The 27434-nt window shown below is 51.4% G+C and overlaps 10 protein-coding genes across 10 annotated transcripts; 7 read left to right on the top strand and 3 right to left on the bottom strand.

Annotated features, from left to right (window-relative positions):
- Positions 1–280: 280 nt before the first annotated feature.
- P168DRAFT_315353 (TOM complex receptor protein TOM20) lies at positions 281–960 on the top strand (the record flags this gene model as incomplete). Its single annotated transcript, XM_024839893.1, has 3 exons — positions 281–338; positions 437–682; positions 755–960. 3 exons carry the CDS (start codon positions 281–283, stop codon positions 958–960), a joined length of 510 nt encoding a protein of 169 aa, XP_024697939.1.
- Positions 961–1062: 102 nt separating this feature from the next.
- On the top strand, positions 1063–1536 carry P168DRAFT_34937 (uncharacterized protein). Its single transcript, XM_024841891.1, has one exon. The coding sequence runs from the start codon at positions 1164–1166 to the stop codon at positions 1473–1475; it is 312 nt and encodes a 103-aa protein (XP_024697938.1). The 5' UTR covers positions 1063–1163; the 3' UTR covers positions 1476–1536.
- A 332-nt stretch (positions 1537–1868) lies between these two features.
- On the top strand, positions 1869–3906 carry gel2 (1,3-beta-glucanosyltransferase gel2). Its single transcript, XM_024840820.1, has 4 exons — positions 1869–2129; positions 2198–2328; positions 2398–2497; positions 2579–3906. Exons 1-4 carry the CDS (start codon positions 2121–2123, stop codon positions 3743–3745), a joined length of 1407 nt encoding a protein of 468 aa, XP_024697937.1. The 5' UTR covers positions 1869–2120; the 3' UTR covers positions 3746–3906.
- Positions 3907–4536: 630 nt separating this feature from the next.
- P168DRAFT_278835 (PAN domain-containing protein) lies at positions 4537–5328 on the bottom strand (the record flags this gene model as incomplete). The annotated part of the gene is made up of 3 exons (XM_024835723.1): positions 4537–4736; positions 4791–4856; positions 4911–5328. The coding sequence occupies 3 exons, from the start codon at positions 5326–5328 to the stop codon at positions 4537–4539; spliced, it is 684 nt and encodes a 227-aa protein (XP_024697936.1).
- A 2194-nt stretch (positions 5329–7522) lies between these two features.
- Positions 7523–8663, top strand: P168DRAFT_34932 (uncharacterized protein). Its single transcript, XM_024841890.1, has 2 exons — positions 7523–8424; positions 8480–8663. Exons 1-2 carry the CDS (start codon positions 7640–7642, stop codon positions 8520–8522), a joined length of 828 nt encoding a protein of 275 aa, XP_024697935.1. The 5' UTR covers positions 7523–7639; the 3' UTR covers positions 8523–8663.
- A 381-nt stretch (positions 8664–9044) lies between these two features.
- On the bottom strand, positions 9045–10482 carry P168DRAFT_324322 (uncharacterized protein; the record flags this gene model as incomplete). Its single annotated transcript, XM_024840819.1, has 4 exons — positions 9045–9316; positions 9368–9430; positions 9484–10053; positions 10109–10482. Coding segments are annotated over 4 exons (1278 nt in total), but the record flags the coding sequence as incomplete, so codon positions are not given.
- Positions 10483–12362: 1880 nt separating this feature from the next.
- P168DRAFT_324321 (glycoside hydrolase family 18 protein) lies at positions 12363–17333 on the top strand (the record flags this gene model as incomplete). The annotated part of the gene is made up of 11 exons (XM_024840818.1): positions 12363–12610; positions 12664–12887; positions 12947–13495; positions 13557–13784; positions 13930–14182; positions 14236–14883; positions 14942–15051; positions 15117–15519; positions 15577–16490; positions 16549–16823; positions 16887–17333. The coding sequence occupies 11 exons, from the start codon at positions 12363–12365 to the stop codon at positions 17331–17333; spliced, it is 4299 nt and encodes a 1432-aa protein (XP_024697933.1).
- Positions 17334–17815: 482 nt separating this feature from the next.
- Positions 17816–21583, bottom strand: P168DRAFT_247872 (F-box and WD domain protein). Its single transcript, XM_024834096.1, has 2 exons — positions 20994–21583; positions 17816–20931 (listed from the first exon to the last, which is right to left on the bottom strand). The coding sequence occupies exons 1-2, from the start codon at positions 21325–21327 to the stop codon at positions 17894–17896; spliced, it is 3372 nt and encodes a 1123-aa protein (XP_024697932.1). The 5' UTR covers positions 21328–21583; the 3' UTR covers positions 17816–17893.
- Positions 21584–21998: 415 nt separating this feature from the next.
- Positions 21999–24411, top strand: P168DRAFT_278830 (MRX complex nuclease subunit; the record flags this gene model as incomplete). Its single annotated transcript, XM_024835722.1, has 2 exons — positions 21999–22014; positions 22073–24411. 2 exons carry the CDS (start codon positions 21999–22001, stop codon positions 24409–24411), a joined length of 2355 nt encoding a protein of 784 aa, XP_024697931.1.
- Positions 24412–24994: 583 nt separating this feature from the next.
- P168DRAFT_278829 (uncharacterized protein) lies at positions 24995–27201 on the top strand (the record flags this gene model as incomplete). Its single annotated transcript, XM_024835721.1, has 3 exons — positions 24995–26809; positions 27096–27125; positions 27190–27201. The coding sequence occupies 3 exons, from the start codon at positions 24995–24997 to the stop codon at positions 27199–27201; spliced, it is 1857 nt and encodes a 618-aa protein (XP_024697930.1).
- Positions 27202–27434: the final 233 nt, after the last annotated feature.

Raw genomic sequence — 27434 nt, 5'->3', positions numbered from 1 at the left:
AGGTAGTATCGAGGAGCATCTGAGGATCCACCTGGAGAGAGAGAGCGAGAGAACTACGTAAGCAGACGGAAGAACAATAATCCCCTCATCTTTGCGTCGCTCTTTTTTTTCTTTATCCGACCAGCCGACCAGCTATCTTCGATCGTTCTATCAGTACGCGAACTACCATCCGTATCTTGACTCTCTCAATTGTCTTATAGGAGCTCCATTTATCATCCTCCCCATCCCGAGTTCCTTCTCCGATCTTCCATCTCCAGTCACTCCCCCTTCCGACCTCAACATGCAGACGTCAACGTTGGTCGCCATCTCCACTGGCACGGTACTGACCGGCTTGCTGGGTAAGTAGTGTCGCCAACCTTACCAATCTGATGGAGAAAGAAGAACAAGAAAAAGAAGGAGAAATCATCGACTGATGCTGATTCGCCTCTCCCTCCAGCCTACGCCGTGTACTTCGATCACAAGAGACAGACGGATCCGGACTTCCGCAAGTCCCTCAAGAGGAACAACCGACGCATGGCCAGGGCCGTCAAGGAGGAGGTCGAAGCTCAGGGTGCCCACGAACGGGAAACCATCAAGCAGGTCGTGCAGCAGGCCAAGGATGAGGGCTTCCCCACCGACCTCGAGGAGAAGGAGGCTTACTTCATGGGCCAAGTCGCCAAGGGCGAGTCCATCTGCGGTGAAGGTATGTGTCTGATGTGTCCCCTCTCTCTTTGAAGCTCTTTGAAAAAGAGTCAGTACTCACCATCCCTCCTAGATGCAGACAAGATCGAGGCCGCTCTCTGCTTCTACAAGGCCCTCAAGGTCTACCCCCAGCCCAAGGACCTGATCGCCATCTATGACAAGACCGTCCCCAAGGAGGTGCTCGAGGTGTTGGCCATGATGGTCGCCATGGACCCCGTCCTGCAGGTCGGCTCGTTCACCGGTGGCGGTGCTGGTGCCGACAACCACGGTGTCGAATAAACACATCCGACATTCCTCTCCGTCGAATCCGAATTCCGCCCTCTTAACCCTCGATCCACCGTCACCCTTCGGAGTTCCGCATACAAGATTTGGCCCCCACCGTGTCTTCCTGTGTTATACAACACTCGGGACCGTGGCCTCATCTGTCATGTGGTAGATAGACTTCTCTCTTGCCGGCCTATGAGTCGGGTTATATTTGCCATATGACGTCTCCCAGCATCTCCACTATCTCGAGTGCGTGTATTTTTTGTTTCTTTTTTCGTTTTTCCTTTCATGTCTCTGGTACCACTGTATATTTGCATTTTCGTCTTGGCCGCCGGTGTGGCGGAATCATCTTGGTATTTCTCGGCGCCATGACTTGGTCCTTTTCGTTCGCCTTGTCCTTCCCCCTTTTCCTTCACGGTCCGCTATACGAGGGTCTGGGCCACATTTTCTGGGCTTCTCTGGTTGTCTTCGGTTCAGTGTTCTCCCCCTTTTCTTCTTCCCCCGTCCGTCTCGATGGGGTGTACTTCTAAAAGAGATCATCGGTAGTTTAGCGCGGGTAAAATAAAGATTGGATCGAATCATCGATGTAGACCATGATCCACGCTCTGTGTCGTACGTAGCTATGGGTTTGATAAGACAGTATCTCAGATTCGGCCTGGGAGGATTGGAATGAATATCCCACTTCCTTCAGTCCGTTTGAAAAATACACCCATCCTTCCAACCAACTATGGAGTAGGTAGTCTGTTCTTGGTGTCGCAGGTTCCTGCCAAGCAGTCAACCATTGGACCACTTGGGGCTCCTCCACCCTTGCCCAGCTTCTAGTGTCCTCAGTCCGTCGTTTAATTAATTGCTGGGCACGGCTAGTCCTGACAATAATAAATAATAAATAAATAATAAAAATAATCATCGTGAGGTTGAGAACCCCGTTATAATGTCCCGCTCCCCTTTTCCTCCCTCCCTCAGCGTTGCTCGTTCTCCCACTCTCTTTTACTGATCCAGCCATTCTTTTCTGGTTCTTCACGCTCGCTACTTCCATATTGCAGCTCTTGCTTTTTGCGCTCGTCGCTATCACTCCTTAATCTAATTCTCACTTCCTCCACAAGAACAGGACTCTTCCGGGTGAGGAGTCGTCCGGTCATTTTCACAGATCGCAATCTTACATCTCCAACGACAACATGCTGCCGGTGGGTGTCTACGACTACATATAGGTCAACATCATGGGAGATAGAATGAAGTTACTGATACCCCATAGACATACGGTCGCGTCCTGGCTGCGGTGTGCGCCCTGGCCACCACCGCTACGGCCGTGGTCCCCGTCGAGGTCAAGGGCCGCGATTTCGTCAACAGTAAAACTGGAGACCGTTTCCAGGTGATGGGCGTCGAGTAAGGATTTTCGATCGCGTTACTCCGTATGGAAGGTGACAGTGCTGATCGTGGTGTCATGATGAACAGTTACCAACCCGGCGGTACTTCGGGCTTCACCAAGTCCAAGGATCCCCTGAGCGATCCCAAGAGCTGCCTGCGTGATGCCGCTCTCATGCAGCGTCTGGGTGTAGGTCCCCCGCCACCCTCCTTTGATTTTTAATTCCATGTCGGAGTCACTACGAGGACGTCTAGACTAACCACGATCTAGATCAACACCATCCGCATCTACAACCTCTCCCCCGAGGCCGATCATGACGAATGCGTGTCCATCTTCAACGCCGCCGGTATCTACATGATCCTCGATGTCAACTCCCCGCTGCAGGGTGGCTCCCTCGATCGCACCGACCCCGAGGGTACCTACAACGCCGGCTACTTCGAACAGGTGTTCGGCATCGTCGAGGCCTTCAAGGATTTCCCCAACCTCCTCGGCTTCTTCGCCGGCAACGAGGTCATCAACGAGCAGAGCGTCAAGAAGGTCCCCGCCTACATTCGCGCCATCCAGCGTGACATCAAGGACTATATCAAGGAGCAGGTCGGTCGCAACATCCCCGTCGGCTACTCCGCCGCCGACGTGCGTCCCATCCTGGTCGACACCGTGAACTACATGATGTGCGAGGACAAGGACGAGCCCAGCGCCAGCTCCGACTTCTTCGGCCTCAACTCCTACTCGTGGTGCGGCGATGCCACCTTCAAGAAGGCCGGCTACGACATCCTGACCGAGGACTTCTCCAAGTCGTCCATCCCCGTCTTCTTCTCCGAGTACGGCTGCAACGCCGTCAAGCCCCGCAAGTTCAGCGAGGTCCAGGCCATCTACGGCGACGAGATGTCCCAGTCCTTCTCGGGCGGTCTGGTCTACGAGTACACCATGGAGGACAACGAGTACGGCCTGGTCAAGATCAAGGACAACGGCGACGCCACCCTGCTGGTCGACTTCGACAACCTGATGGACCAGTACGCCAAGCTGGACATGAAGAAGATCGAGACGGCCAAGGAGTCGCAGACCGGCGCCAAGGCCCCCAAGTGCGGCGAGGGTCTCATCAAGAACGGCACCTTCCTCAGCACCTTCGACCTGCCCAAGCGCCCCTCCAAGGTCCAGGACATGATCGACAACGGCCTCAAGGACGCCAAGACCGGCAAGCTCGTCGACGTCTCCTCCGCCCCGGTCGAGCAGACCATCTTCGACCACACCGGCAAGGAGGTCAAGGGCATCAGCCTGAAGGCCCTCGCCGAGGGCGAGTCCAACGCCCCTGGCAAGCACACCTCCGGCAAGGCCGACGCCTCGGGCGAGAAGGACGAGGAGAGCGCCGCGGTGGCGATGTCCGCCTCCGTCTGGGGTCTGGTCTCTGCTGCTGCCCTGGCCACTCTTCTGCTGTAATTAATTTTCGCTTATACCTAGATCTTGTGGATCCGTCGATAATACCTCGCTCTTGTGAATGAACTGTTGTCTGGATGGACAACATGTCCCGCACCTAAGCGCCTGCTATTAGTATAGTACTCATGTGTTATATATCCATTGAAGCATTGCATTTCTCTATCCGTGGCATAATATAGATACTGTCTTCACTATTTGTGTTGAAGTTCTTATTATATAGTTGATGACTTTAATAACGTCTAGACTCAAAAGTATACTTGAGGTAGTAAGCAAAAAAGCGCCTACATAACAAGTAGTGATGGTCCACCTTGCAGGACTCGGAATACTAAAGAGGTGTTCCGCCACTGGTAAACTCGAAGTGATACATCAGTTTCAAGGAGTTATTACTCTGTGACTCGAGATATCATGATATTGTTGACCTCCGTACGTAATCCTATACTCAGTGCGACACATTACGTGTCATACCATATGCTAGTTCCGTCAGATTGTGATGAGGAAAAGAACGAGGCTGGGTTGATACTCGCTTCTACATGGTTCATACCAAGGTTATGCGTCCAGATTTTTGTACTTTCATAGGGCCAACATTGGACTATACCTGATACTGTTGATAAAGATACAAGCGTCTAATTAACTGAATGAACATAATAATGTCGAATATAGATAGCCAAGTCGGCCACAGTGAACAGGACATCCCCTATTAAGACACAAAAAGCTTCCCCAAGGGTTGAGACCCACAACTTGATCCAAGCTCCCTCTTAGGTGAATAGACAGACACCAGGACAAGGGACCCAACCCTACCTAGGAATCTTGACACCAGTCTCCCAGTCTGCATAGTTGTTTGGTTTGGAGGAAACAAAATCCTCCGCGCTGTGGTAGCATAGCAGTTGCTTGTTCTCGAATGATGCAAACGAGCAGTTCGAGTCAGTCGTGCACTTTCTAAGGCAATCTTCCAGGCTGTTGAAAGTGCCGGTCTGCTTCGTCATGGTCGTGGGTACTGTCGTATGGAATTAGCATAACTCCCGCTTTCACAACTACCAAGGGTTTATACCTTGACCACAAACGAGGTAGAAGCTCGTGTCGTCCACCTCTGCGATCTTCCGATCACTAGCCGCGCCTGCATAGAATGATGAGTATGAAGTCGCACACAAGCTTCAATGCCATAACTTACAGGTCGGCGCCCCAGGCTTGTATTTAGCCAGGCTAGCCTCACACTTAGCCAGCGGATCCAGCTCCGCGATGACCATGCGGCCAGCGTAAGGGACGCGGTCCCCAGTACCCTGGCCCAGCCAGCACTGTCCCTGGGAGCGATCCCACACCGCCGTATCGCAGTCATCGTCGTCGTCGCAGACGTCGATGCACCTTTCGGGAGTGCTCAGTTTGATGTAATGACTGCTGCCGGTGCTCTGGGCGACATTGCAGTAGTAGGAAAACGTCTTTCCGTCGACGGTGAGCGTTCCTTGCGTTTGGTCGTTGCCGCAGTGTTGGTCGAAGGCTGCACTGTAGGGTCCTCTGGCGGTGGTTTCGGCGATGCCGGCTGCTGCGAGGTGGGACATTCCCAGGGCGGTTGCAATATGTGTGAGCTTCATGTTGAGGTGATGGGAGTAGATTTACGATGGTCAACTCTAGGAGGAGGGAATGGATTTGCTAGTTGGTGAAGCCGGGGGAGTTTACGCTGCTACTCGTTTATATATGGACAACAGCGGTTGTCAAACTTGTTCTTCTCAATGGTATAAGATTCCACTTAATCCCTTTCTTCCTGGTTCTGGTATTCAGAACCCCGAGACGGACAACAACAGCCATGTTAACCGGAGAATGTGGGATTCCCTATTTGTATCCCTTGCAGTCTGGCGGACTGGAATGAGGAAGAGGCTAGAATAGAAGGCTGGGGGATTTTTGTTCGTCAATTTCCAAGTGAAATGAGAGACCAAGGCAGAGTAGATTCCAATCTGCATGCTTTATCATACTGTCCTTTTTCCAATACGGGTCAATCAGTCATAAGCATGAGGATGTTCCATTCTCACCCTTGGAACCCATTCTACCGAATCATGCTTTTCGATTTGTATAAGACCTTACAACTCGGGGGGTTTCTTTCTGTAGTATCTCAGTTGGCACCCTTGGTTTCGCTCCTGGATTGCTTTTCTTTTATGAAACCATCCAAAAACATGTATAGAGGAAAGCTCAACAGGGCAGCGGACATGTTGGTCGATTCCATTCTCAAAACATTCACTATGATTGGAGTTGGCGTCTACACTCAGCGTTTCATAAGTCGTTTGATGCCAATTTGTATATAATAACCATTCTACCTACTGACCAAGGGAATTTTAGACGATATAAGCCACGCCGAGGCTATGAGACTGCGCCTACAGTTCCCAAGGCTGACTTCAGCCCGCTTGAAAGCCTTGGCCTCCAACCCACAACAGAAACAGAGACTTCCATCATCTTTAACCAAACTCTCACGACCAGAAGATTTTAGTCGGATTTGTCTTAATGGATTGCCCTTTAAACGAGCTCCCAAAGCCTCCAATCCCATATACTAGAGGCTCTATCTTTACGGCTCAGACACATATTCTCTCCGCACGCGCCCCGCTTATTCGAAACTGTTGTCATAATTCCCGATCTGGCAGAAAGGAGAGAAGTCAACTCAGTCCAGTGGAGCGATGTTTAAAGAACCCTCCCCTGCAGGGGACTGTGATACCTAGCAACACTGATCTAAGAATCCTGGATCTACTCAAAGTCGGGGATGGACGTAAATCCCAAATCTTTACCGTCCGCGCCAGCGGACGTCGATTCGATCCCGAGCTTTTCCCAGAGACCAGAATCTTGGTGGCCAAAGTGTATGACCCTCTCTATTTTGATGATCAAGGGGGGGTCTTGAACCCGTTTCTGTGCGTGGAGCAGCATTACACCCGCGAGGTCCACGTTTATGCAGAAGCCCTGCAGGCTATGCAAGGGTTCTTGTTGCCTAGATATCACGGGTCGTATTCCCTCGACCTGCCGGTGGAGAACTCTCAAGCACGAACGGTCCGACTGATTCTGCTCGAGTATGTGGCAGGGATCAGCATGCACCCAGCGGATCCCCAAGATTTCACTCCCGATCGGCGCCGGCAAATTATGCATTGGGTGATCAGCTTTGAAAGTTTGGCCTATAAAATGGGTGTCTTGTTAACAGATCTCCGCCCTCAGAACGTGATACTTCTGCAAAGCCCAGAAGGTACCCTACAGGGGCCGGTCTTTCTGGATTTTGGTGGCGCTTTGTGCAGGCGAGATGATCCGACTGTTCGAGCACCAGACTTGTTTCCGGGCAAATACATTTCTCCTCTTTTGCGATGGGACGAGGCGAAGGCGAAGGAGTTCATCGCGTGGATTGATTGTGATTTCCAGGGTTGGATTAACGATACGTACGCACATACTGCAGGATCAATTACACCAGAAATGCGGGAGGCTTACGCTTGATATCTTGTCAAGGCTGAACTCCTGAATATCCAACGGTGACAGCACCGTCTATCTTTTACAATGGTATGTAGCTGCTGTTTGATCGGGCTCTGGCCGCGTTGGATCAACTCAATCAATTTCCGACCGGCTGGAAAGCTTCAAGATATAGACATTAAATCCTTCCCCTAATTAACATGGTTGAGCACATAATTAATACTTTGTATCTAAGTGGCGGCGCGATACAGCCAGTTAGTTCCAGGTGCTGTTAAAGCGGGCATCCAGCCAAGTGGGGCATAACCCTGTGGTAGCCTGAGAGCCTTATGTATATATTTGTCGGAGTCCTCCCAGTGTCAGTCTTTCTCTCCCAGTTTACAAGATTAATCATAGTGATCTACATTGCCCTTTCGACCTACTTGTTCCTTCCCCTTCTTTGCTTCTCTTCCTCCAGCTAAATCTTGCTAAACAATGTCTGGTCGGGGACAAAGACCGGAGGAACCCCGTCCAATCACTCCTCCTGATCCCACTCTTGCGACCAGGCCAGTTCCCCCGACACGAAGCTACATCGCGCGATCATTTGGTCCGGCAGCTACGAGCGACATCCAAAGAACTGCACGATCCATGACAGAGCTTGAGGCTGAAGCGGACCCGGCAACCCATCCACAAGCCCCAGAGAATTACTATCCGAGCGTGGACGAGACCCGCAAGCTTCTCAAAGAGGTTGAAAACTGGGCATTTGTCGAGGATGACCCCACCTGGGGCTACTACGTCTTCGTCACGACTTACTCCGACAGCGCGCGAGAGAAACTGCCACAGGCACTAGCCAACTGGGTCAAAGTGGCTCAGAAGTGTCTGAGCATCGGGACCCTGCCCATCTACTCGGATGAAGCATTCCGCCGATTCAAATTCAATGTCGTGGAAGACAGGGACGCCCTGGATGGAGCGTCGGTCGATCGCGTGCGTGAGGAGTTCCGCGCCCAGATTAGGGGCTTACATCTGGGCGAGGGCGACAATGAGGATGATGATCCCGGAACGTCCGGGTTTATGCCACCTGCTCGAAACCAAGCGTGCTTTTTGCTCGACGAGGCTGCCATTACCATGCTAGCCGATATTGGCTCGCTTCCCGATGACGCTGTCCGGTTTTATCGGACTTACAACCACAAGACCGTCACCGTTGTGGATGGATTCTGGGATCGGTCGCGACAGGACCCCCGGGAGACCTATCGAGGGGTAGGCCAGCTTGCTGTGGCGGGGTTGGTGGATTTCTACCTGAACTTGACGATAAGTGCCAACGCGGGTGCGATGCAGGATCTTCATCCCATTAATGGCTGAACGTGATGTCTCCTCCTGATTATCAACCGGCGTTGAGAAGTAGGTGGAGAGTTTGAGTTCCCTAGTATCTTTTGATCGTTCTAATTTCATTCTACTTTCTGTGTATCTGATCTACATCTACACACGAGGTCTACCTCTCTACTACGCCTCCTAGTAGCTGTCATTCGCACAGCAGAATTCTACTGAGCCAGAGGCTCACGGACAAAAATAAAACTAATTATTTCACGAAAAGTCTCTTAAGTTTGACTTCAAAGATTGCTATCACAACTAGCCTAAACTCGCACCCCATCCCTGAAATGAGTGGCAACTATCGTCCGTAATGGATTAGGTTTCTTTCTCTGCAGTTGCGGACACTTTTGACGATGCAACCCCTGCTGAAGCTACTTTGACAATTAATACAGCAACCGACTAAATGAAAAGAGAAAACCAAACATACCATCCTTGATCGCGACACAATAGCTAAGCCCCGTTTTGAGCAAGCAAGGCTGAGAACTGCGGAGGCTCGGATTCCACGCCCTCAGTTTCTCCGCGGTCGTCCCATAGAGGTTCGCAATACCCCCGCAACTATTAATTGTTTTATCCAGGGATTTATCGCCGGTGTCAAGATACGAGATGTATTGAGCACAGCTCGCGCGAGACGCCGTCCCAGGTGCAGGTGGGTTTGGAGTATATGCTGGCGCAGACCCGGTGGGTTTGGCACTCTGTGATGTGTGGTTTGCATGAGATCCAAATGGAGTGGGCGATAGGCTCGCGTAGTCGCGATAACAGGATTCTGGAGAACCTGGACCACTACACGGGCCGATGGAACTGCGTCTATACAGCATTAGTATATCACATGAAATTTGGGGGGGTGGTCAAGCCTACACTGGTGTTGGTTTAGTTGTTGGGATGGCAGTTGTTGTGTCTATCGATTCCTCTCCTGGCGGGCTTGACGGGACTGTTAATATCGATGTATGGATTGGAATGAGATAATGCCCTACCTCACACAGATCTGCATGTCCACTTGATGTCCCATATTGGTGCAAAGTCCATTCAGATTCGGATTCCACGACTGAAGCTGGGTAACTGTGACGTATCCTGGCTGCTGCTTCGCGACACTTTGACAGGTGTCGTTAGCCGCAACCGTGTAGATGGCGCATTTGGGTGGCATGCAGAGCTTTGTGCCCGCAGATGGAAAATGCTTGCAGTACGCGGGCAATCCATTCAACACAGTCAAAGCATCAGTGGACACTTTTTGCGCCTTGCAGATGCCGCTGCAAGTGTCGTCAGTCTTGATGGTGTAGGTAGATGCGCAGGATGGTGTCACTGAAGGAGCTGTCGATGTGCTGCTACTGCGAGTCACGATGGGAGTGGGCATCGTCGGCTCGAAGCCAGTCTTGCCACAACTCGAGGTCAACGAGGCGAACTCTTCGAGAGCGTGCGGGTTGTATGAGAAATCGGAACTCAGGCCGAGTTGTCGTGTTTTCAGCATACAATAAGAGCATTTTTGCTCCCTGGTGAGGTCCGCCTGCCACGAACGCATGATGTCATGACAGAAACGATGGGTCCCCCTGTTGACTGACAGTTAGCTGTGTGCATACTCGGAATTGCATGGATATTTCTCACTGATCTCTCAAGCATGTCTTGTTGTATGTATCAAGCAAGCTCTCAATCCGTTGTGTAGCCGGGTACATATCCCCACCCACGGGGATGTGGTTCGATTCCCCAGAGCAGGCCGATTGGATCTCACCACGGGTGTGTAGCAAAGACCTGTAACAATCAGAGACGCATAGTGTGGTCAGATTTTTCGCAGTCAATTCAATATCTTCCGTGTTATACAACGCCAGTTGCCAGTTACAGTCGACCGTGCCGTTGAGAGCGTCTCGACAGGGTTGAGTCAATGAAGGAATATTCATGTCATACGAGAACCCCATGGGAAATTGCTGAGCAGTAACAAAGTCCAGCATCAGGATAACCAGCCAGCCCCGGGTGCTGTACATTTTGGTGGTGTTTTTCATTTACTTTTCTGCTGGCGATGGGATCGAGAAGTAGGTGGGGGGGGGGGGGGTTGGAAGTATTGATCCAAGGTAAGAGAAACAGCCCTCAGTCTAGAGCTTATTCGTTTTCTACCTCCCTTGGTACTTCATGAAGCTGATTGCCAGAGAGATCGGCAAACGACCATCCAGCCTCACGGAGAGGGGAGAAGATCTTGGTGGGAAGCCGCGAGTGATGAAATAGCAATGTAACTGCGCGATTTTATCAGGATTAGTTGGGCTTCAGCTGCAGGTCAACGATGCTAAAAAAATAAAAAAAAACATCACCAAAGTCTTAGTACGGTCTCCAAAGGCTTAGTACGGTCTCCAAAGGCTTAGTACTGGGATTAAACGTCTCATCAGGCAAGATAGGCCGGGGTTCATCGCTCTATTCGTTCGCCTTAATGCACGACCACGGCGAGGCTGCTGCACCTCGGGCCGAACTAGTGAGTAAGGCTTTGATATTCATGATTTGGTACATTTGGAGTGTAAGAGATTATAGTCGAATAATCGGTTCAAACAGTACCTGACATCAACTAACTTTAGGGTAAGAGACCTAGCAACCTAGATTAAAGGATCTGGATAATTCTCGAGAACCGTTTGATTGATGTGGGTGACGAAAACCTGAGAGATACCAGGAATCAACAGAACCTGCTAGGGATCCCAGTCCCCACCACGATGTTGATCACACGGGCCATCCTTTTGGCTCCTTCTATTCTAGGGCCCCCTGTCCAGTGAGGCTGAATTTCTTCCTTCTGCAGGGTTTGTTCCAGCCGAGGAACCGCAGAGATGTAAAGGCCTAAAAAGACTAGCGCAGGTACTAACTAGCATATAGCACCATTCATGTTGGGAATGCAGGTGATGGTGGGAGGTAGCCTGGTCAGGACTCTCATACTTAGTCGGATTTGATCCTCCTGCTTTCCTTCTGTCTCTTCTATCGCACCGCAGTCGAGTTCAGATCTAGGTTGGTACCATGGATTTGACAGCAAAATTGATAGGTGATGGCCTCAAGTCAAAGTTACTAACTAGAATCTTGGTGATCTGCCTGACTGTTTTTTCGGCGGCTGCCTTTTTATGGCCTAAAGCTCAATTGTCCCTTGCCGGGCGTGACCATGGGAGCCACGCTCACCTGGACAGGAATTTCGGTTCCTTTCTAGGAATGAGGGCATCTACAGATGACGATTTCAGCTGTTCAGAGGATAAGCCCTGTTCAAATGGTGCATGTTGGTATGGCTCTGTTCTTCGAACAATATCCATGACGTTGAGTGGAGGAAGCAAGTTAACGGGAATGGCAATGATTATAGTAGCACGGATGGATATTGTGGATACAGTAACTCTATCATCAATCTCCTAGTGAAGAAGAATGAGTTGCTGACTTGTTAGGCCCTAATCACTGCGGCGATGGGTGCCATTCCAACTGCGATGCCAAAGCTCAATGTGGGCAATACTCGGACACCGGCAACAGAGCATGCCCTCTGAATGTTTGTTGCAGCGAGTAAGTGCCTTGCCTGACCTGATCATTGGAGTTGGTAGACTAAGTATGAGCGACATCAAGGGCCGGTTACTGTGGAACGACCGAAGATTTTGCTCAGAGAAATGTCAGAGCAATTGCGGCCAACCGTCTGTGCCGCCAGGACGGAACCCACGCGATGTTCGGAGCAAGGTTATTGCATACTATGAGGCTTGGTACGTGACTTTCCCCAAAAGAGGAGCTCTATCTCATAGCTTGCAGGAGTTCCTCTCGCAAGTGCAACAAAGTCCAACCTTGGAATATCCCGATCAGTGGGGTGACTCATGTCAATTTTGCCTTCGCATTCGTCGATCCTGTTTCATACAAGATCACAACCATGGATTCCGGAACCCCTGAAAGTCTTTTCCAAGAAGTCACAGCGATCAAGTCCATGAAATCGGGACTCGCAGGATCACCAGTCGAGGTGTGGATCTCGATTGGTGGTTGGACATTCTCGAACAATGATACCGACACCCAACCGGTGTTTGGAGATATATCAAGGTCTGATAAAAAGAGACAGGATTTTGCTGATAACCTGGTTGCGTTCATGACCCGCTATGGGTTTGACGGAGTGGATCTAGACTGGTAAATGGTGCTCTTGTGGTATGACATGATGATGCGGGCTAACTAAAGGCCAGGGAATACCCGGGGGCTACTGATAGAGGAGGCAAGGAAGACGACACAGAGAACTTTGTCAAGTTGATGGAGACGCTTAAGGAAACATTCAAAAGAAGCTCTCGTGGTGGATATGGACTGACATTTACGGTTCCGTCCAGCTACTGGTATCTTCGTTGGTTCGATGTTCCCAAAATGCTTGATGCTGGAGCGGACTGGGTCAATTTGATGTCCTACGATTTACACGGTATTATAAAACCCCCTTGCCCCGGCACTGAATGATTTAACAGACTAAATAATTGGCAGGCGTATGGGACCAGGATAACCCTATTGGGAGCTACGTGCACGGCCATACAAATCTGACAGAGATCAAAGAAAGCGTCAACTTGCTCTGGCGTAACAAGGTCCCCCCAGAAAAAGTCATTCTTGGAACGGGCTTCTATGGGCGATCATTCCAGCTCAATGACACCAGTTGTACCACACCGGGATGCCCCTTCAACGGGGCTGCAGAAAAGGGAGAGTGTACCGGTGAAGGCGGCATTCTTGGCTGGTTCGAGATCAAAGAAATCATGAAGAGCCGAAACATTTCACAGATCCATGACGAAGAGGCCGCAGTCAACTACTTTACGTTTGATGAGAATCAGTGGGTCTCGTATGACGATGCAAAAACCTTCCAGCAGAAAGTCGACTGGGCAAATTCCGTCGGTCTTGGTGGTCTGATGGCCTGGGCGATTGACCTTGATGATGAGGACTTCACGGAGCTTGGAGGCCTGATTGGCCGCGACCCTGGCAAGGGAGTCGACAAGAGCCTGGTGAAAAGAGAGCAGGAGGCCGCGAGTTGGTCATCTGATAACGGTAAGAGCAGCTTTCTCTTTATTTTGCGAGTAGGTTGGGCTTTACTGACAGAATATTGTAGGTCAAGAATGCTATGCCACAGCTTGTGGAGAGAAATGTAAAGCTGAAGAGGTTGTTTTGGAAGATAACTTCATATCCAACTGCCACGCGAAAATCGGCAAGCAGATCTGCTGTCCTCGAGACAGGGCACCTCGCAGCTGTCGTTGGAGAGGAGGGAAGGATGGAAGCTTTTGCCACGGCCAGTGCCATAATGGTGAACTCACGCTTCTCTTGGACGGGTACGGCGACTGTAAGTAGCATGGAACCTTTTTTTCTATCATTCCCTTACTCCCATGGACCCTGTTAGGAGGATGGAATAATAGTTTCCTTGTCTCCCAGTGAGCATGGTACTTTACACGACGGCTATGCAGGGTCGACTGCTAAGAAATTCCCAGTCCTCTGTACCACCGGAAGACAAGCATTCTGCTGCACAGCGGATCGGTATAAGGAGCTCCTAGATGGCTGCAGTTTAGGCAGCTGCGGAGGTTCTTGCTCTAAAGGGACCACGGAGGTTGCCAAGCAATATGATTTTGGCAGCTGCTGGAACCATGCAATCCATGGATACAAGCGACCCTGGTGCTGCAAGAAGCCTCTTAAGGATTGCCATTGGGTGGGAAAGGGGAGCTGCGATGATAACAATTGTGACAAGTAATTGCCAACCCGCTTCGATTTCTCACGCCGCTCTAATGCCATCCTCCCAGTGACGATGTCCAGCTCTCCCTCAGTGGCTATGGTGATTCCGCGACATTATGTGGTGTTGCTGGACGCAAGAAGAGTCTGTGCTGCGCGCCGCCAGACAACGTCGAGTTGTTCACGCCGGTGGCCCTGGAGAATCTCTTCCCAGACCCACCCCCTGAAACGGACTCTGTCAAGTGGGATCTACAATTCCTGGGAGGATATGCAAACAATGGACAGACGACACCACGTGTCCCCATAACGAACCCAAATGATGGGGCTTTTGGGTTTGTATTAATCACTGGTCCCAAAGACATCGTCTCGAGTCTCTCAAAGCGAGACGGCTCCCATGTCGAGTTTGTCGACTGTCCTTCCATCACTTCATCTGAGCGTCAAAAAACTCGCTTGATTTGCACCACTGACGAGGAGGACAGCAACTGTGATGACATCTTAGATGGCGGACTCGAGGGAACAGTCGTGCGCATGCCGGATAACTGTGGTCCTGGGTCATATGCTGTTGCTCATTCCCTGAGTCCGTCTGGGAACCAAACTCTTCCGCCATCTTTGACAAAGAGGATGGCAAGCAGCAGGAAGGTTATGGATCTAGAGTTCTCGTACGACTTTACTCTCATGAAGCGATCTGATGAGAAGGTCCAACTGCGGGTTGACTACTCGTAAGTGCAGACAAGTACACCCTACGAGTTTTCACAGTGTCGCTAATCATCATTACAGCAATCTTCCAGGATACTGGGACACGGTAGTAGATGAGCCAGGGGAAAAGTCTAAGCGAGATATCATAGACAAGCGATTCTTCTCCTCTGACAGTGCATCCTGGGGCCGTAGTGAGTTGGCTACTCTTTCCTTTCCGAGAGACTTTCAGAAGCAAGCAATGGCTGATATCAATCAGAATTTGATCGACTCTCTGAAAACCACATAGCCTACTACACCGATCTCTCAGAGCCGGCATCAGAAGTCATCATCGACGAGCAGCTCCAATGCGGAGGCGACTCGTACCTACAGATCGAATCCCAAGGCACCTGTACCCTCCAAGTGAGATTCGGGTTTACGATCATCGGCACACTACAGCCTCTTCACATTGATGAGGCGTATGGGTTTGTTGATCTCAAGCTGGATTTGGATGCCACGGTCAATGTTACTGGAAACGCGGCGGTACACACCGAATATAAGACCAGGCCGGCTCATATCACCCCCAATTCAGATATCGTGTTCTCCCACCCAGGCATTGTGTCGTTCAAGCCGACGTTTGATATCCAGATTGGCATTAAAGGCGACAATTCCTCATTTGCTGGGTATGTTCTCTTGTTCCGTTGTACCCCATTCCAATGCTGAGTGTTGACCCGGCCCAGCGCTTTCAACACCCATTTTCGCACCCAGACGGACCCATCAGTGAACCATGGGTGGATGCGATTGACATTCCCAAACAGTGCTGGCGGTACACGCGGTAGTCTGAAAGGCTCCCATATCACGAATAACTTCCAAGGACACATGCATACCGATAATGGGAACGTCGAGGTTACCCTAAACCCAAAGTTCGAAATGGGGATCGAACTCAACCAAGAAAGCTCCACGGCGATTGCTCAGCGCGAACGAGGTGACATTCAAGCCCGAGGGAGTAGCAATCCCCTCGTTGGCTATCTACTGAACGTCTATTCGCCCAACAAAGTTATCTGGGGTCAGAGTGGCGTCGACCTTCACTTGGATTCATTATATTACTCTCTGACAAATTTTGGAGATGGTACTATTGAACCCTGGAATAGCATGGTCAAGCCAGGAGTTGCTGTGGGCAAACAACCAGGAGGGGTCCACCTGCATGATCAGGATGAGAACATCGGTGGTATACCGGTCTACAGGGACCGTCTAAGGCCATGGACCATGTTCAAGTCCGACATCCTCAGCTGCCCTCGTAACGAGGACGATGACGAGCCCCTGTGTAAAGCTGTTGATCTGTGCGAAACTGGGCTTATCGACGATTGCGACATCGACCCGCCTGGTTCCCACCGTGGGCGGGCTCCTGATCATCAGAAGCGTGTTCCACTGTTTTTCACCGGGGGGGTTCGGCCTCCATATATGTCGAGATGCCTGGCTGAAGATACCGGTAGAATGCGCGGATGGCAATATAAGAATCTTGAGTACCCAACACAATCCGACTGGAGTACAGATGATTACAACTATGACAACTCACTCGATGCCACCGACTTCTCTGATTGCACAGCTATAACTGTGAAAGGGCACATAGTTCCTAATAACCGGGAATACGTCAGTGAGTGGCTTGATGCTCATCTGGGAAAGGTCCCGAGAGAAACTAATGATATCATCAGCTGAGCACATCATGGAGCTCCAGACATTGAAGCTATTCTTCAATGATGTGGCTGGCAATATATTACCCGACGGAATGAGCTCGATCTACCCTCAGATCTACTGCGAATTTGTAAAAAGCTTGACCGAACACTCGTTGAAAAACCCGCCGACCACGCCAGGAAGTACAACCAACAGCGATGTCCCCACAGTTCGCCTGATGCAACTCCATGGCTGGACTGAGAACTGGGGACATTTTGCTCTTCTAGAGAAAACGATCAATAGGTATAAGGAACTGGTGAGTGAATTGTTGCCTTTGGACACACTATCGACCCCCGTTAGCCGCTGACAGACTTTTTAGCTGTGGGAAGGGAAAAATCCCATCGAGCAACGAAAACGAGTGGAGCTGAACGGTGATCGCACTCGATGGGAGGAAGGACTCACCAATATCCGCACGACCTTCAACGTCTTTGCCTACCTCAACTTCCCCAACATCCACGGCAACCTGACGATAATCTCAAATAACATCAAAAACGAGCTACAGCGCGCTGACAAAGACTGGGTCGCGGCTGGGAAGGGAAGATCGCTCACGCGTATCAATGACTACTGGAGCAACTGGATCAATGGCCACTTGCAGCGTATGCAGAACGACGGCAGGGTCTGGGTGACCCTGTGTATCCAGGAAATGCGGGCCACCTGGTCCGGGGCTGACCCCGGGGATAAGACAGCGCAGTATGTCCTGGCTGCATTGCAGTACTTTGATTCGCAACTGCCATCGATCACTGTGAATTTGCAAGGTCTGAATTAAGTACTAGGTAGGGTTTGATGTTGGACACGCGATTGCGAGCTATCATATCATCTCACTAGATAGGCAATTTATGTTGATTGAAGTCTGAGCAAATTCCATTGCAGGTCACCGGGTAGTTTAACAGCGATGGATATAACCCTAAGTGGTAGATAAATAGAACGAATAGGGATACTATTTTGGTTTGGGGCATATTGTGGAAAGGACCGATCGAAACGATCGTAGTTTTGAGATAGATGTCGCAACATATGATGTTGTGACGATTACTTACAAAGCGCAGAAGGTGTCAAGACAACTCTTGTGGCCGAGTGGTAATTCTTCGCAACAAGAGATGTCATCGGTCGAACTTGTAGAACGGTGACATTTATAAGAAGACTGGCCGATTGCGGATACCCATCCGTTTAGACACGAAGGTGATGGACGATAATGTAACGGCTGTAGAGACTCGTCCCACATTTATTCTACTGCTGTCCAGTAAGGTGGTCCTTGATTTCAAAATGCATCTATTAATCACTTCGAAGTTTTAACTAACTTGCAAAATCCACAAACAAATTGATACAATACTAAACAGCTCTGCCCTTGCCCTTGCTCGTATCCCCCGACCCCGAATAAGACCTCTCAGCCAGCCCAGGGAACTCCTCCCGGGCCTGTTCGTCCTGCTGCGCGTTCTCTGCCAGACTCAGTTGGATGGCAAACTCTAGATCGTCCATCTCTTGACGATTACTGCTTTCTGGCAAGGCAGGTTCGTCTGGGAAAAATTCGCTGTGGTGCTGCTGGTTGGGCGGTTCGGGAAATCTACTCTCGTCAAACCCGCTAGGCGGCTCGTCGAGGAGACTTAACCGGATGGCTTCGGCGATGTCAGGGGCGAGGTCATCGTCGGCGGATTCCTCGTACGGGGACGAAGAGGACGATAGCTCATCTGCTGGGAATAGGCTACCGTTCCGTCCGACAGTGTCGCTGGACGAGGCGGTACTGGCGACCGAGGTCCCCGCCACCTCACCGCGCTTGCTCGCGTGATCAGTGCACGCCTCTTCGCTCAGCAGTCGCGCGTACGCTAGCATTTCCTCCTCGCTGGCATCGGGCCCGAGGAGGTCGGTACCGAAACGATTGCGAAGATGCGCTTCTTGCTTTCGGTCGGCTACATGCTGCCGTTTGAGTTCCTCCAATTCGTCTTCAATGTCGTCCTGGAGTGCTCCACGCCCGCTATTGTTGAATCGCTGGGCGTCGGCGGCTGCGTTGCTGCCCCGTTGAGTGCGCCGGAACCGACGCTTGCTGGTCTTGTACTGGTCCGCGGCCGTGGAACCATAGGACCAGTAGCGCAGATGGGTCCCTAGAGCCACCATGCCCCGTAGCACAGTTGGGTCAGGGTCAAGGCACATCGCGCCTGTCGCATAGAAGTTGTTTCCAACACCGAGGATAGAGGCCTCGGCCTGGACTAGTCTGCGGCGGGCCCGTGACGAGAATCGAGAGTTGATGGTCCGAATAGGACGGGTCGAGGAAGCGAGAGGGTCCCATGCTTGCACCAGTCCATCATTCCCACCGTGGACGAGATAGAGAGACGTCAAGGCTAAGGAAGAAACCTGTGGCGACTCCGTTTGGATAATACGCACTGGATTAATGGACTTAATAATCTCTGGATTCTTCGAGGTGGGTGATCGCACATCCCAGACAAAGACCAGTCCGGTACTAGTGCCAACGGCCATATACCGTCCACGCTGCCCAGGAACTTCGACGTTCGAGCCAGATTGCTGCATATGCGGCAGAGGGGAGGATGTAGCAGATGAGACAGATGATGTGCCGCTTATTCCCAGTAAGGGATCCTCATCGGCCGTCAACAAGGCGTAAGTGGACGTATCTAGCGCGCTAGCCGTGATACGGACGGCTTTCCGATCACCGAACGAGAAATCCGAGATAAACCATGCGGTGTTCCCCTCTCCACATACAATTTCATTGAGTCGACTGGAAGCGCGAGACGGTGGGACACTGTCTGCTGAATCTGGCGTCACCGACGGGGACGCCGCCAGTCCACCAAATATTGAAACCGCAGGGTTGGATTCAGCAAGAGACGGGTAGGTTCCAAGTGCCGGTAGCGATTCGACCTTGGATAGTTTCCTAGTATACCGGCGAATGGAAGCTTTCTCGCCCCCACCAGCGCCGCGGGTAACAACCACCATCGACTCGCCAGCACCATGAGCATCATCACCAGCAAAATCGACGATCAGGTCTCGTCTCATATCCCAGCCCTCACAAACCTTCCGGAAGTGTTTAGGCTTGAAGGACATGAAATGTTGGATCTCGTTTGTCTCCGTAGCCACTTGCTCCTGGCTAAGCTTCATGGAATCCGATGACGACCTAGGACTGTAGCTACCATCCACCGGTTCCCGATTGAAGGGGTCGGGCTTTGCCGTTCGCCTGCTCAGCTCCACAAGCTCCCAGCGGGCACTTCGACCTGTCTTCCAAGCTAATGCGTCGAGCTGTTCCGCGCTCATTTTGGCCGATGAAGTATCAGGTTGGCGAGGCACATCCGAGATATAGAACACCTCACCCAACGCATTGAGCACTGCCGCCCAAACCCGACGACGACCATAGCGCGTGGATGAGAAGCGCTCATCCACTGCAATTGCTATAATGGGAACCCCCGGGCAAAGTACCCATTTCGCTGTTACCTGACCTCTTTCGTACCTCTTCTCATAGGTGGGATGGGGTCCAAGCGCAAAAGCTGTGAGGACGCCGGAGGAAGCGCCGGACATCATACCAATCAAACCCCCAGTCAACTTCAATATCGGAGAAGATTTCGCAATCCATACTGAAGTGACTGCAGTGGCGATCGGATTTAGAACCGGAATGCCAAGGTGCGGATGCGGGCTGGACTGAACAAGGTTCAAAAACCGCCCACGCTGCTCGACAGACGAGATAAAGTAACTGCGTCCTTGAGGGCACGCCTCCCCGTATATCATGCCATAAGGCTGGCTGACATCCATACGGTTAGACAAACCCACCAGATTTCCGGCCCCCAACCCGTACTCTGCATCACCCGGAAAGATCTCCGCGAAATGACGGAACAGCTGGTGGTCCGACACACCCCACGTGCCCACCTTCACTGTCGAGGGGTCACTAGCAGACGCGATGCCTTGTTCTGCAGCCCCGTGCATGAACAGAGGTTCCTTCTTAGAGCTTTCGTTGCCAAAGATGCCATGGACATGGCTGACGGGGTACAAAAGCTGGGAGGTGTAGGTCAGAATAGCACTCCCATTGCGCATGTTTGCCGATCGAACTATGCCATGTTTTTTCGAGGGTGCAAACTGCGCTGGCTTCCCCCGCGACAGCGACCTCAGCAGACGAGTGCGCAAAATGTACTCGCTTCGCCAGGACGCCAAAGGGGTCAGCCTAGAGAAGTGACGCTTGTCGAAGGCCAGGCTATCGGATTGATCTGCCGCAGACAACGGGACACCATCTTCGGCGTTTGGCCCAGGGAAGTAACGGGAGAAGGCAATCCTCCAGGCATGGGGTGTCGTAACCAGGCTGTGCAAGCGATGGGACACTAGTGCGATAGATGAGAGCGACTGCGGAGGCAGGTGAGAGAGGATGTGAGTCAGAACCTCTGTCGATCGTTGCAGTTAGCCGAAGGTCCTTGCCCCGTGTTTAATCGATTTGACGACCTACCATTGGGGAAATCTTCCAGGGACAGATATGACGGAGTAGACATGGCTACTACTTTGAAACCTAGTCCCTCCTGGTTTTTAGGTGTGCGAGCAGCGGCCTTTTCATACTGGCTAACTCTATCAACCAGCGCGGATGCTTGAGTTGGCTGGTCTAGACCCGACTGGCGCACAGAGGGACCAGACAAGACTCCGGAGTCCCCAGCCTTGTCATGGTCAAGGCCAGAGACTCGATGGTCGCCACACGAATCATGTCCATCCTGGGTGAAAGAGAAGTTTTCGGACGATGGGTATAGTGAGCGATTGTGTTCGAAAACTGCAGTGGACTCTGGTTGCATAAACAGGTCTCGCAAGGTAACGGCAGCAATGGGGACGACTGAACCAGGCGAAGATTCTGGATCAGTCGGATAATTGGACAAACGAATCGGGCGAGAAGGCGGCACGACACGGATAAGATAAGGATATCGAAGAATATGATGCGCACCAAATCGGCAATGTTGTATTTACAGTGAGTGAAAGAGGAGATTCGAAGGTCCGACAGGAGGAGGAGGGTAGAGCAGGAGGTGACTCGGGAGAAGGAGAAGGAGAAGGATGATGATAAGAGTTGAGATGAAGTTAAAGCAGGCTTGGCACGAGAATGCGGAAAATCCACCGGTTATGTAAGCCATGCCTGAGGTGGCGGTTTTCGCGTGTCAGTCACGTGCCCACGCGCCGCAACATGCAGGTGACCGAGTGAGTTGACTCCGTAGATGGATCGTATCTGTTTCTTTCACTTTATCGTATACCAAGTCGTCTCTTGGTTCCGATCATGTCTGCCTAAAGACTCATTTCCTAGGATTATCAGCTGTCACCTATTGCTTGCCCTCCCCTAAGACCTACCAGACAGCACTCGCATGAGATACAGTACATACAAGACAGACCATCTCTTGCTGCAGGCTCCTTCTTCACTCACACTGGAGCTTATCCATCCTCTACCTCATTTCGATGCGTATCTGCCAACAGCGTTGATATGCCTAGTCCCGGTGGTAAGTGGGATATTTTGAGTCCCTTGCGTCATCGAATATACATTGATGGTCCTACTAGACGCGGAAACGATCCGCATTCTCGTTGCAACCGACAACCATGTTGGCTATAATGAGAGAGATCCCATCAGGGGTGATGACAGCTGGAAAAGCTTTCATGAGATTATGTGTCTAGCGAAAAAGCACGATGTGGACATGGTGCTTCTTGCAGGCGATCTCTTTCATGAGAACAAGCCCTCGCGCAAATCCATGTATCAAGTAATGCGTTCCATCCGGATGAACTGCTTTGGGGACAGGCCTTGTGAGCTGGAGATGCTCAGTGACGCCAGTGAGAATTTTCAAGGAGCCTTCAACCACGTCAACTATGAGGACTTGGATATCAACGTGGCCATTCCTATCTTTAGCATTCACGGCAACCATGACGATCCATCCGGGGAGGGTCATCTCGCGGCATTGGATTTGTTACAGGTTTCTGGTCTCTTAAATTATTATGGACGAACCCCTGAATCAGACAACATCGAGGTCAAGCCAGTCTTGCTGCAAAAAGGACGCACCAAATTAGCTCTCTACGGAATGAGTAACGTTCGGGACGAACGGTTATTTCGAACATTTCGGGATGGCAAAGTCAAATTCTTCCAGCCCTCGGTCCAGAAAAATGACTGGTTCAATTTGATGTGTGTTCACCAAAACCATCACGCTTACACAGAGACCGGTTATCTCCCCGAGAACTTCCTACCCGAATTCCTCGACCTAGTTATCTGGGGTCACGAGCACGAATGTCTGATCAACCCCCGTCTCAACCCTGAAACGAAGTTTCATGTAATGCAGCCTGGATCTTCGGTGGCCACATCCCTTGTTCCAGGAGAAGCGGTCACGAAACAAGTTTCCCTCGTCAGTATCACAGGGCGAGAGTTCAAGTCTGAGCCCATTCGACTGAAATCAGTGCGACCCTTTGCCATGAGGGAAATTGTCCTCTCTGAAGAAAAAGGGGCGCAGAAACTGGCCCGCAAAGAAAATAATCGTACAGAGGTCACTCGTTTTTTGATGACTATCGTGGAAGAGCTGATCGAGGAGGCCAAAGCCGAATGGCTGGAGAACCAAGACGACACCACGGAAGATGAGGAGGAGGAGATACCGCTACCCCTTGTCAGACTTCGCGTTGAAACATCCACGCCAGAGGGGGGTGCCTTTGACTGTGAAAACCCCCAGCGCTTTTCCAACCGCTTTGTTGGCAAGGTCGCCAATGTCAACGACGTGGTGCAATTTCACCGTAAAAAGAAGCAGGCGACTACGCGTAAGGACGGCACTATCGAAGAAGCAACGGTGTCTCATTTATCAACCCTTGACACGGTCAAGGTGGAGCAACTTGTGCGTGAATTTCTCTCTGCACAATCTTTAAGCATTCTGCCACAGAATTCTTTCGGGGATGCAGTGTCCCAATTTATCGACAAGGACGACAAGCATGCCATGGAAATGTTCGTGAACGAATCCCTCGAAAACCAGATAAAGCATCTGTTGGACTTGGATCGAGACGGTGGCGTGGATGATGAGGAACAAGACCAAAGCTCGTTGCGGAACGCCATGGAAAAGTACCGGACACAGATGGAAGACATGTTCTCTCGTGGAATCAAAAAGCGTACGAGGGGGAAAAGACGATTCAAGCCCAAACCAGACGGCTGGGACAGTGAGTTTGATGGCGCCTGGGAGGACCAGCCCGGGGCGCTCATTCACTCTGATAACGAAGCCGGTGATCCAAACCAAGAGGACGTTGCCGAAGACGGCGAAAGGCCGACACGGACAGGGACATCGACTCGTGGTCGCGGCCCGGGCCGGGGCCGCGGAGGTCGATCCACTGCAGCCACCGCTAACAGCCGGAAACCCGCGGCTACAACGAAGACCACATCATCAGCTTCCACGAAGGCCGCCCCTGCGAGAACATCCCGAGGCCGTGGAAGGAAAGGAGTATCTGATGATGAAGAGGAGGACGATGTTATCATGCTGGACGACGATGACGAGCCCGATGTGCAGAAAGCGCTCTCCGAGATAGATGAGGACGATGACGATGACTCACAGGCGCTCTTCGTGAAACAACCCACCACCAGAACCCGCAAGACCGCCGAAGCACCAAGTGCTCGTAGTCAACGTCAGAACAAACGAAGCGCACCATCTCCTGCTCCGTCATCAAATACCCTAACCGGAACCGCAACGCGGCAATCGAATGCACGCACCCGAGGCAAGCCGACACAAACGACCCTGAGTTTCACCGAGTCTCAGACATCTCAACCCGCGAGGAGATCAGGTCGCTCAAACAGAGGCGCCAGCCTGGTTAGTGAGGATATCGATGACGATAGTGATGACGATTTTGAAGTAATGCCAAGTTCAAGCACCAGAAGGAGATAAGGTCCGCCTATGGCAGTGGGTTCTGGGCACGCTTTCTATCTTTTCGACCGCCCGGGTCAGCTCATGGAAAGGTTTGCATTGCATTTGGGCGTTCTATGTACATGAAGCGTGGAAGGTTTCATCATACCCAAGTGGGTAATTCAATTACACAACCTAAGTCAGCAAACAACCAGCTGTCGGCAGAAAACCGATTCTGTCTTGGGCAATGGAATAGGTATTGGCCATGATACATAAGACTTTTCTGGGTCGAACATATCCGGGTCCATGGAGTACACATGACTGGTCAATGCAAGGGAGTGAGAACGCCCGTCATGAATATGTTTCTTTGGGGATGCTGCTGCCTGCCCCTCCCGCGGTCACATGAGCCCGACGCAAGGCTGTGAATCATCTTTATGTTGACTTGTCAACGTCCTTTGCTCCAACTTGCTCCATTGCTTCTTGTAATGATACTACATATCCGTTTTCTTCACATCTGCTTTCTGCTACTCCATATTCAGGCCTGTTACTGATTTGGACGGGGAGATATCCTCTCCACAAACAGTCCTTGAACACGAGACTGGGGAGGAGGCATACCATACTCACTATGGATCCACCAAAGACAGCATCTCCAGTCGGCAACAGCTACAGGCCAGAGCGCTTGCAACTGATCCTTGTCAAAGGCGCAGACACGCTGGTGTATATTGACTCTCCACCGCTGACTAGCTCTTGGTCGGCTCTCCCACGCACCACAGAGTCCATTCCGCATCGCATCAACAGCGAGACGCTCTGGGAGACTGGTTCCGCATACTTCGCAGGGCTTCTGCATCCGCGAAACCAGGCACGCACTGTCAAGCGGCGAGGGCTCGCAGGAAAGCTGGATAGCGATATCAAATATGTCCTTGACCTCACGCCTCCTTCCTTAGACGAAGATGCCATCATTTTCTTGACGGAATTATCGTGTCCTCTGGGGATTAGGCTCTGGTCCCGCTATCAGAATCGTTTCAGCCTCCCCTCGTTTCGTGTCGGCGGGCAGGATGAACTCGAGCAGGGTTCGGAATCCGCCCATTGCCCTGCCAGCAAACTTGCGCTTCCAGTCGAATACTCTGCCTCTCGTCATCGAATGGCCATTTACTGGCTGCTCAGGTCCTTTTACAGCTGGACACCGCCACTTGACACTCCCTGCAAGCTCTGGACCTACTTTGCACTGGCCAAGCTGTTCAACGTCGTCATGGTCCCACGGGTCCGCGAGTCCATATTCAACTGGATTAACGAAAGTAATAATACACTCCTCATTGAAAGAAGTCCAGAATCAACATATCGAGTGGCCTGCGCGATGCAGGATATTGATCTCTTACGTGATTCCTTTTCTGTCCTCGTTGGAGAAGAGGCCTTGCTTTTACTAGCCAATTCCGACAAGACTACCAAAGGCAAGCCATCACAGTGCAGCTTTCACGGACGCTTTCGGGAAGAACTAGACGACGAAGAGCTCCAGCGGATTGAATACGCAAGCAAAAGCTTCATGGAGCACGTTATCAACATCTTCCTTTATCTTGCAGGTACTGAAATGACCTGGATCACTAACCTTCCATCCGTTCGCAACATCCTAAACTACAACCCCAAGTCAGAGAACGAGCGTGTCATCGTCTCCAACCTCATTGCCGATCTCAAGACCTTCGTCCGGAAACACATCGTGAATGTCCTGCAGAATGGAGGCTTGACGTGGTTCCCGCAAGCAGGGCTCGTGAAAGCCACGCAAGGAAGCGGCCAGCTGGTCAACCCCACACGGGGCCAGGGATCCCCCATCGACCAAGAATACCCGTCAGAGAAGGCCCTCCATGCGTACGGTGAAATGCGGCCCTTTGAACGCCTGGCTTCGCGAACGTTCTGGAAGGACCTCCTCACCAGACGCACACTCGTCTACAACCCCCCACCCCCAATCATCGACGACAGCGACAACATAACCTCAATCGCCGACATCGCCCCGCACCTCCCAGCCTTCCAAACCCAGCACGACGCAGTCCTCACCCCAATACCCTGGAACCAGATCGGCCAAGCAACCGAGACCTTCAACGCCCTAACCCGCACCACCACCACCACTACAACCACCAACCCACCACCCAACACAGAAGACTCCCCCAGCCCAGAACCCGACACCTTCTCCCTTTGGGAATTCGTCGCCCAAGCCCGCGGCACAATCCAAACCTACAGCACACAACTAGCGGAGCCCCCCCAAACCAGCATCCAATGCCGCATAACAGACACGCTGACGACGCTCACCGACAACGAATACAAGTTCCTCCCGCTGTGGGCGGGGGGCAACGACGACGGCACGGGCGGCGTTTACGCCGACCAGGACATACCGTTTCTCGAGACGGGGGGGTTTTCTACGCCTGGACCGGCTATTCATATGGGGAGTAGCGTAAGTGCGCGCTCTGTGGACTCGTTCGTGTCGATGATTGATGTGCGTGAGGCGGAGAGTACGGTTGGGGGGGCTTCGCGTCGGCCGATGGGTGGGCTTGATAGTGAGGTTTTGTCTGTATCTGAGAGTTCGGTGGGTGGTGGTGGTGAGAATGACACTGGAAATGACGATTGGATGATTGACGACGATGATGATACAGCAGCTAGTGACAGCGATGATACGGTTGTTTTGAGTCTTGCTGATGAGACGGCGTGAGTGACTGGCCACTGACTACCTACCTACCTAGGCAGTTAGACTATACGGGGTGAAGATAGACGTAGGTCTCACTTTTAAAATTTGTGTTAAACTAATAATTATTATATTTATTTATCCATTTATAGATCCATTTATAGATTGATTTGTTTGTATTGACTTCTTTTGACCCTTACGAATAATGACACTCATGATACGATGTATACACAAGCCCATCCCAAGATGGACTCAGACTCACCCATAGTAGAACACCACACAAAGGTAACAATAAATCAATCATTCATTCATCATATAACAATAAAAAAGACAACCAAGGACAACCAAAACCAGCAACAGCCAATCTACTACCCACTCCCTTCCATTGCCGTCGAAT

This window comes from Aspergillus campestris (genome assembly GCF_002847485.1).
Source record: "Aspergillus campestris IBT 28561 chromosome Unknown P168scaffold_1, whole genome shotgun sequence".
NCBI classification, from domain to species: Eukaryota; Fungi; Ascomycota; class Eurotiomycetes; order Eurotiales; family Aspergillaceae; genus Aspergillus; species Aspergillus campestris.
This window is presented reverse-complemented; position numbering and strand designations above follow the sequence as displayed.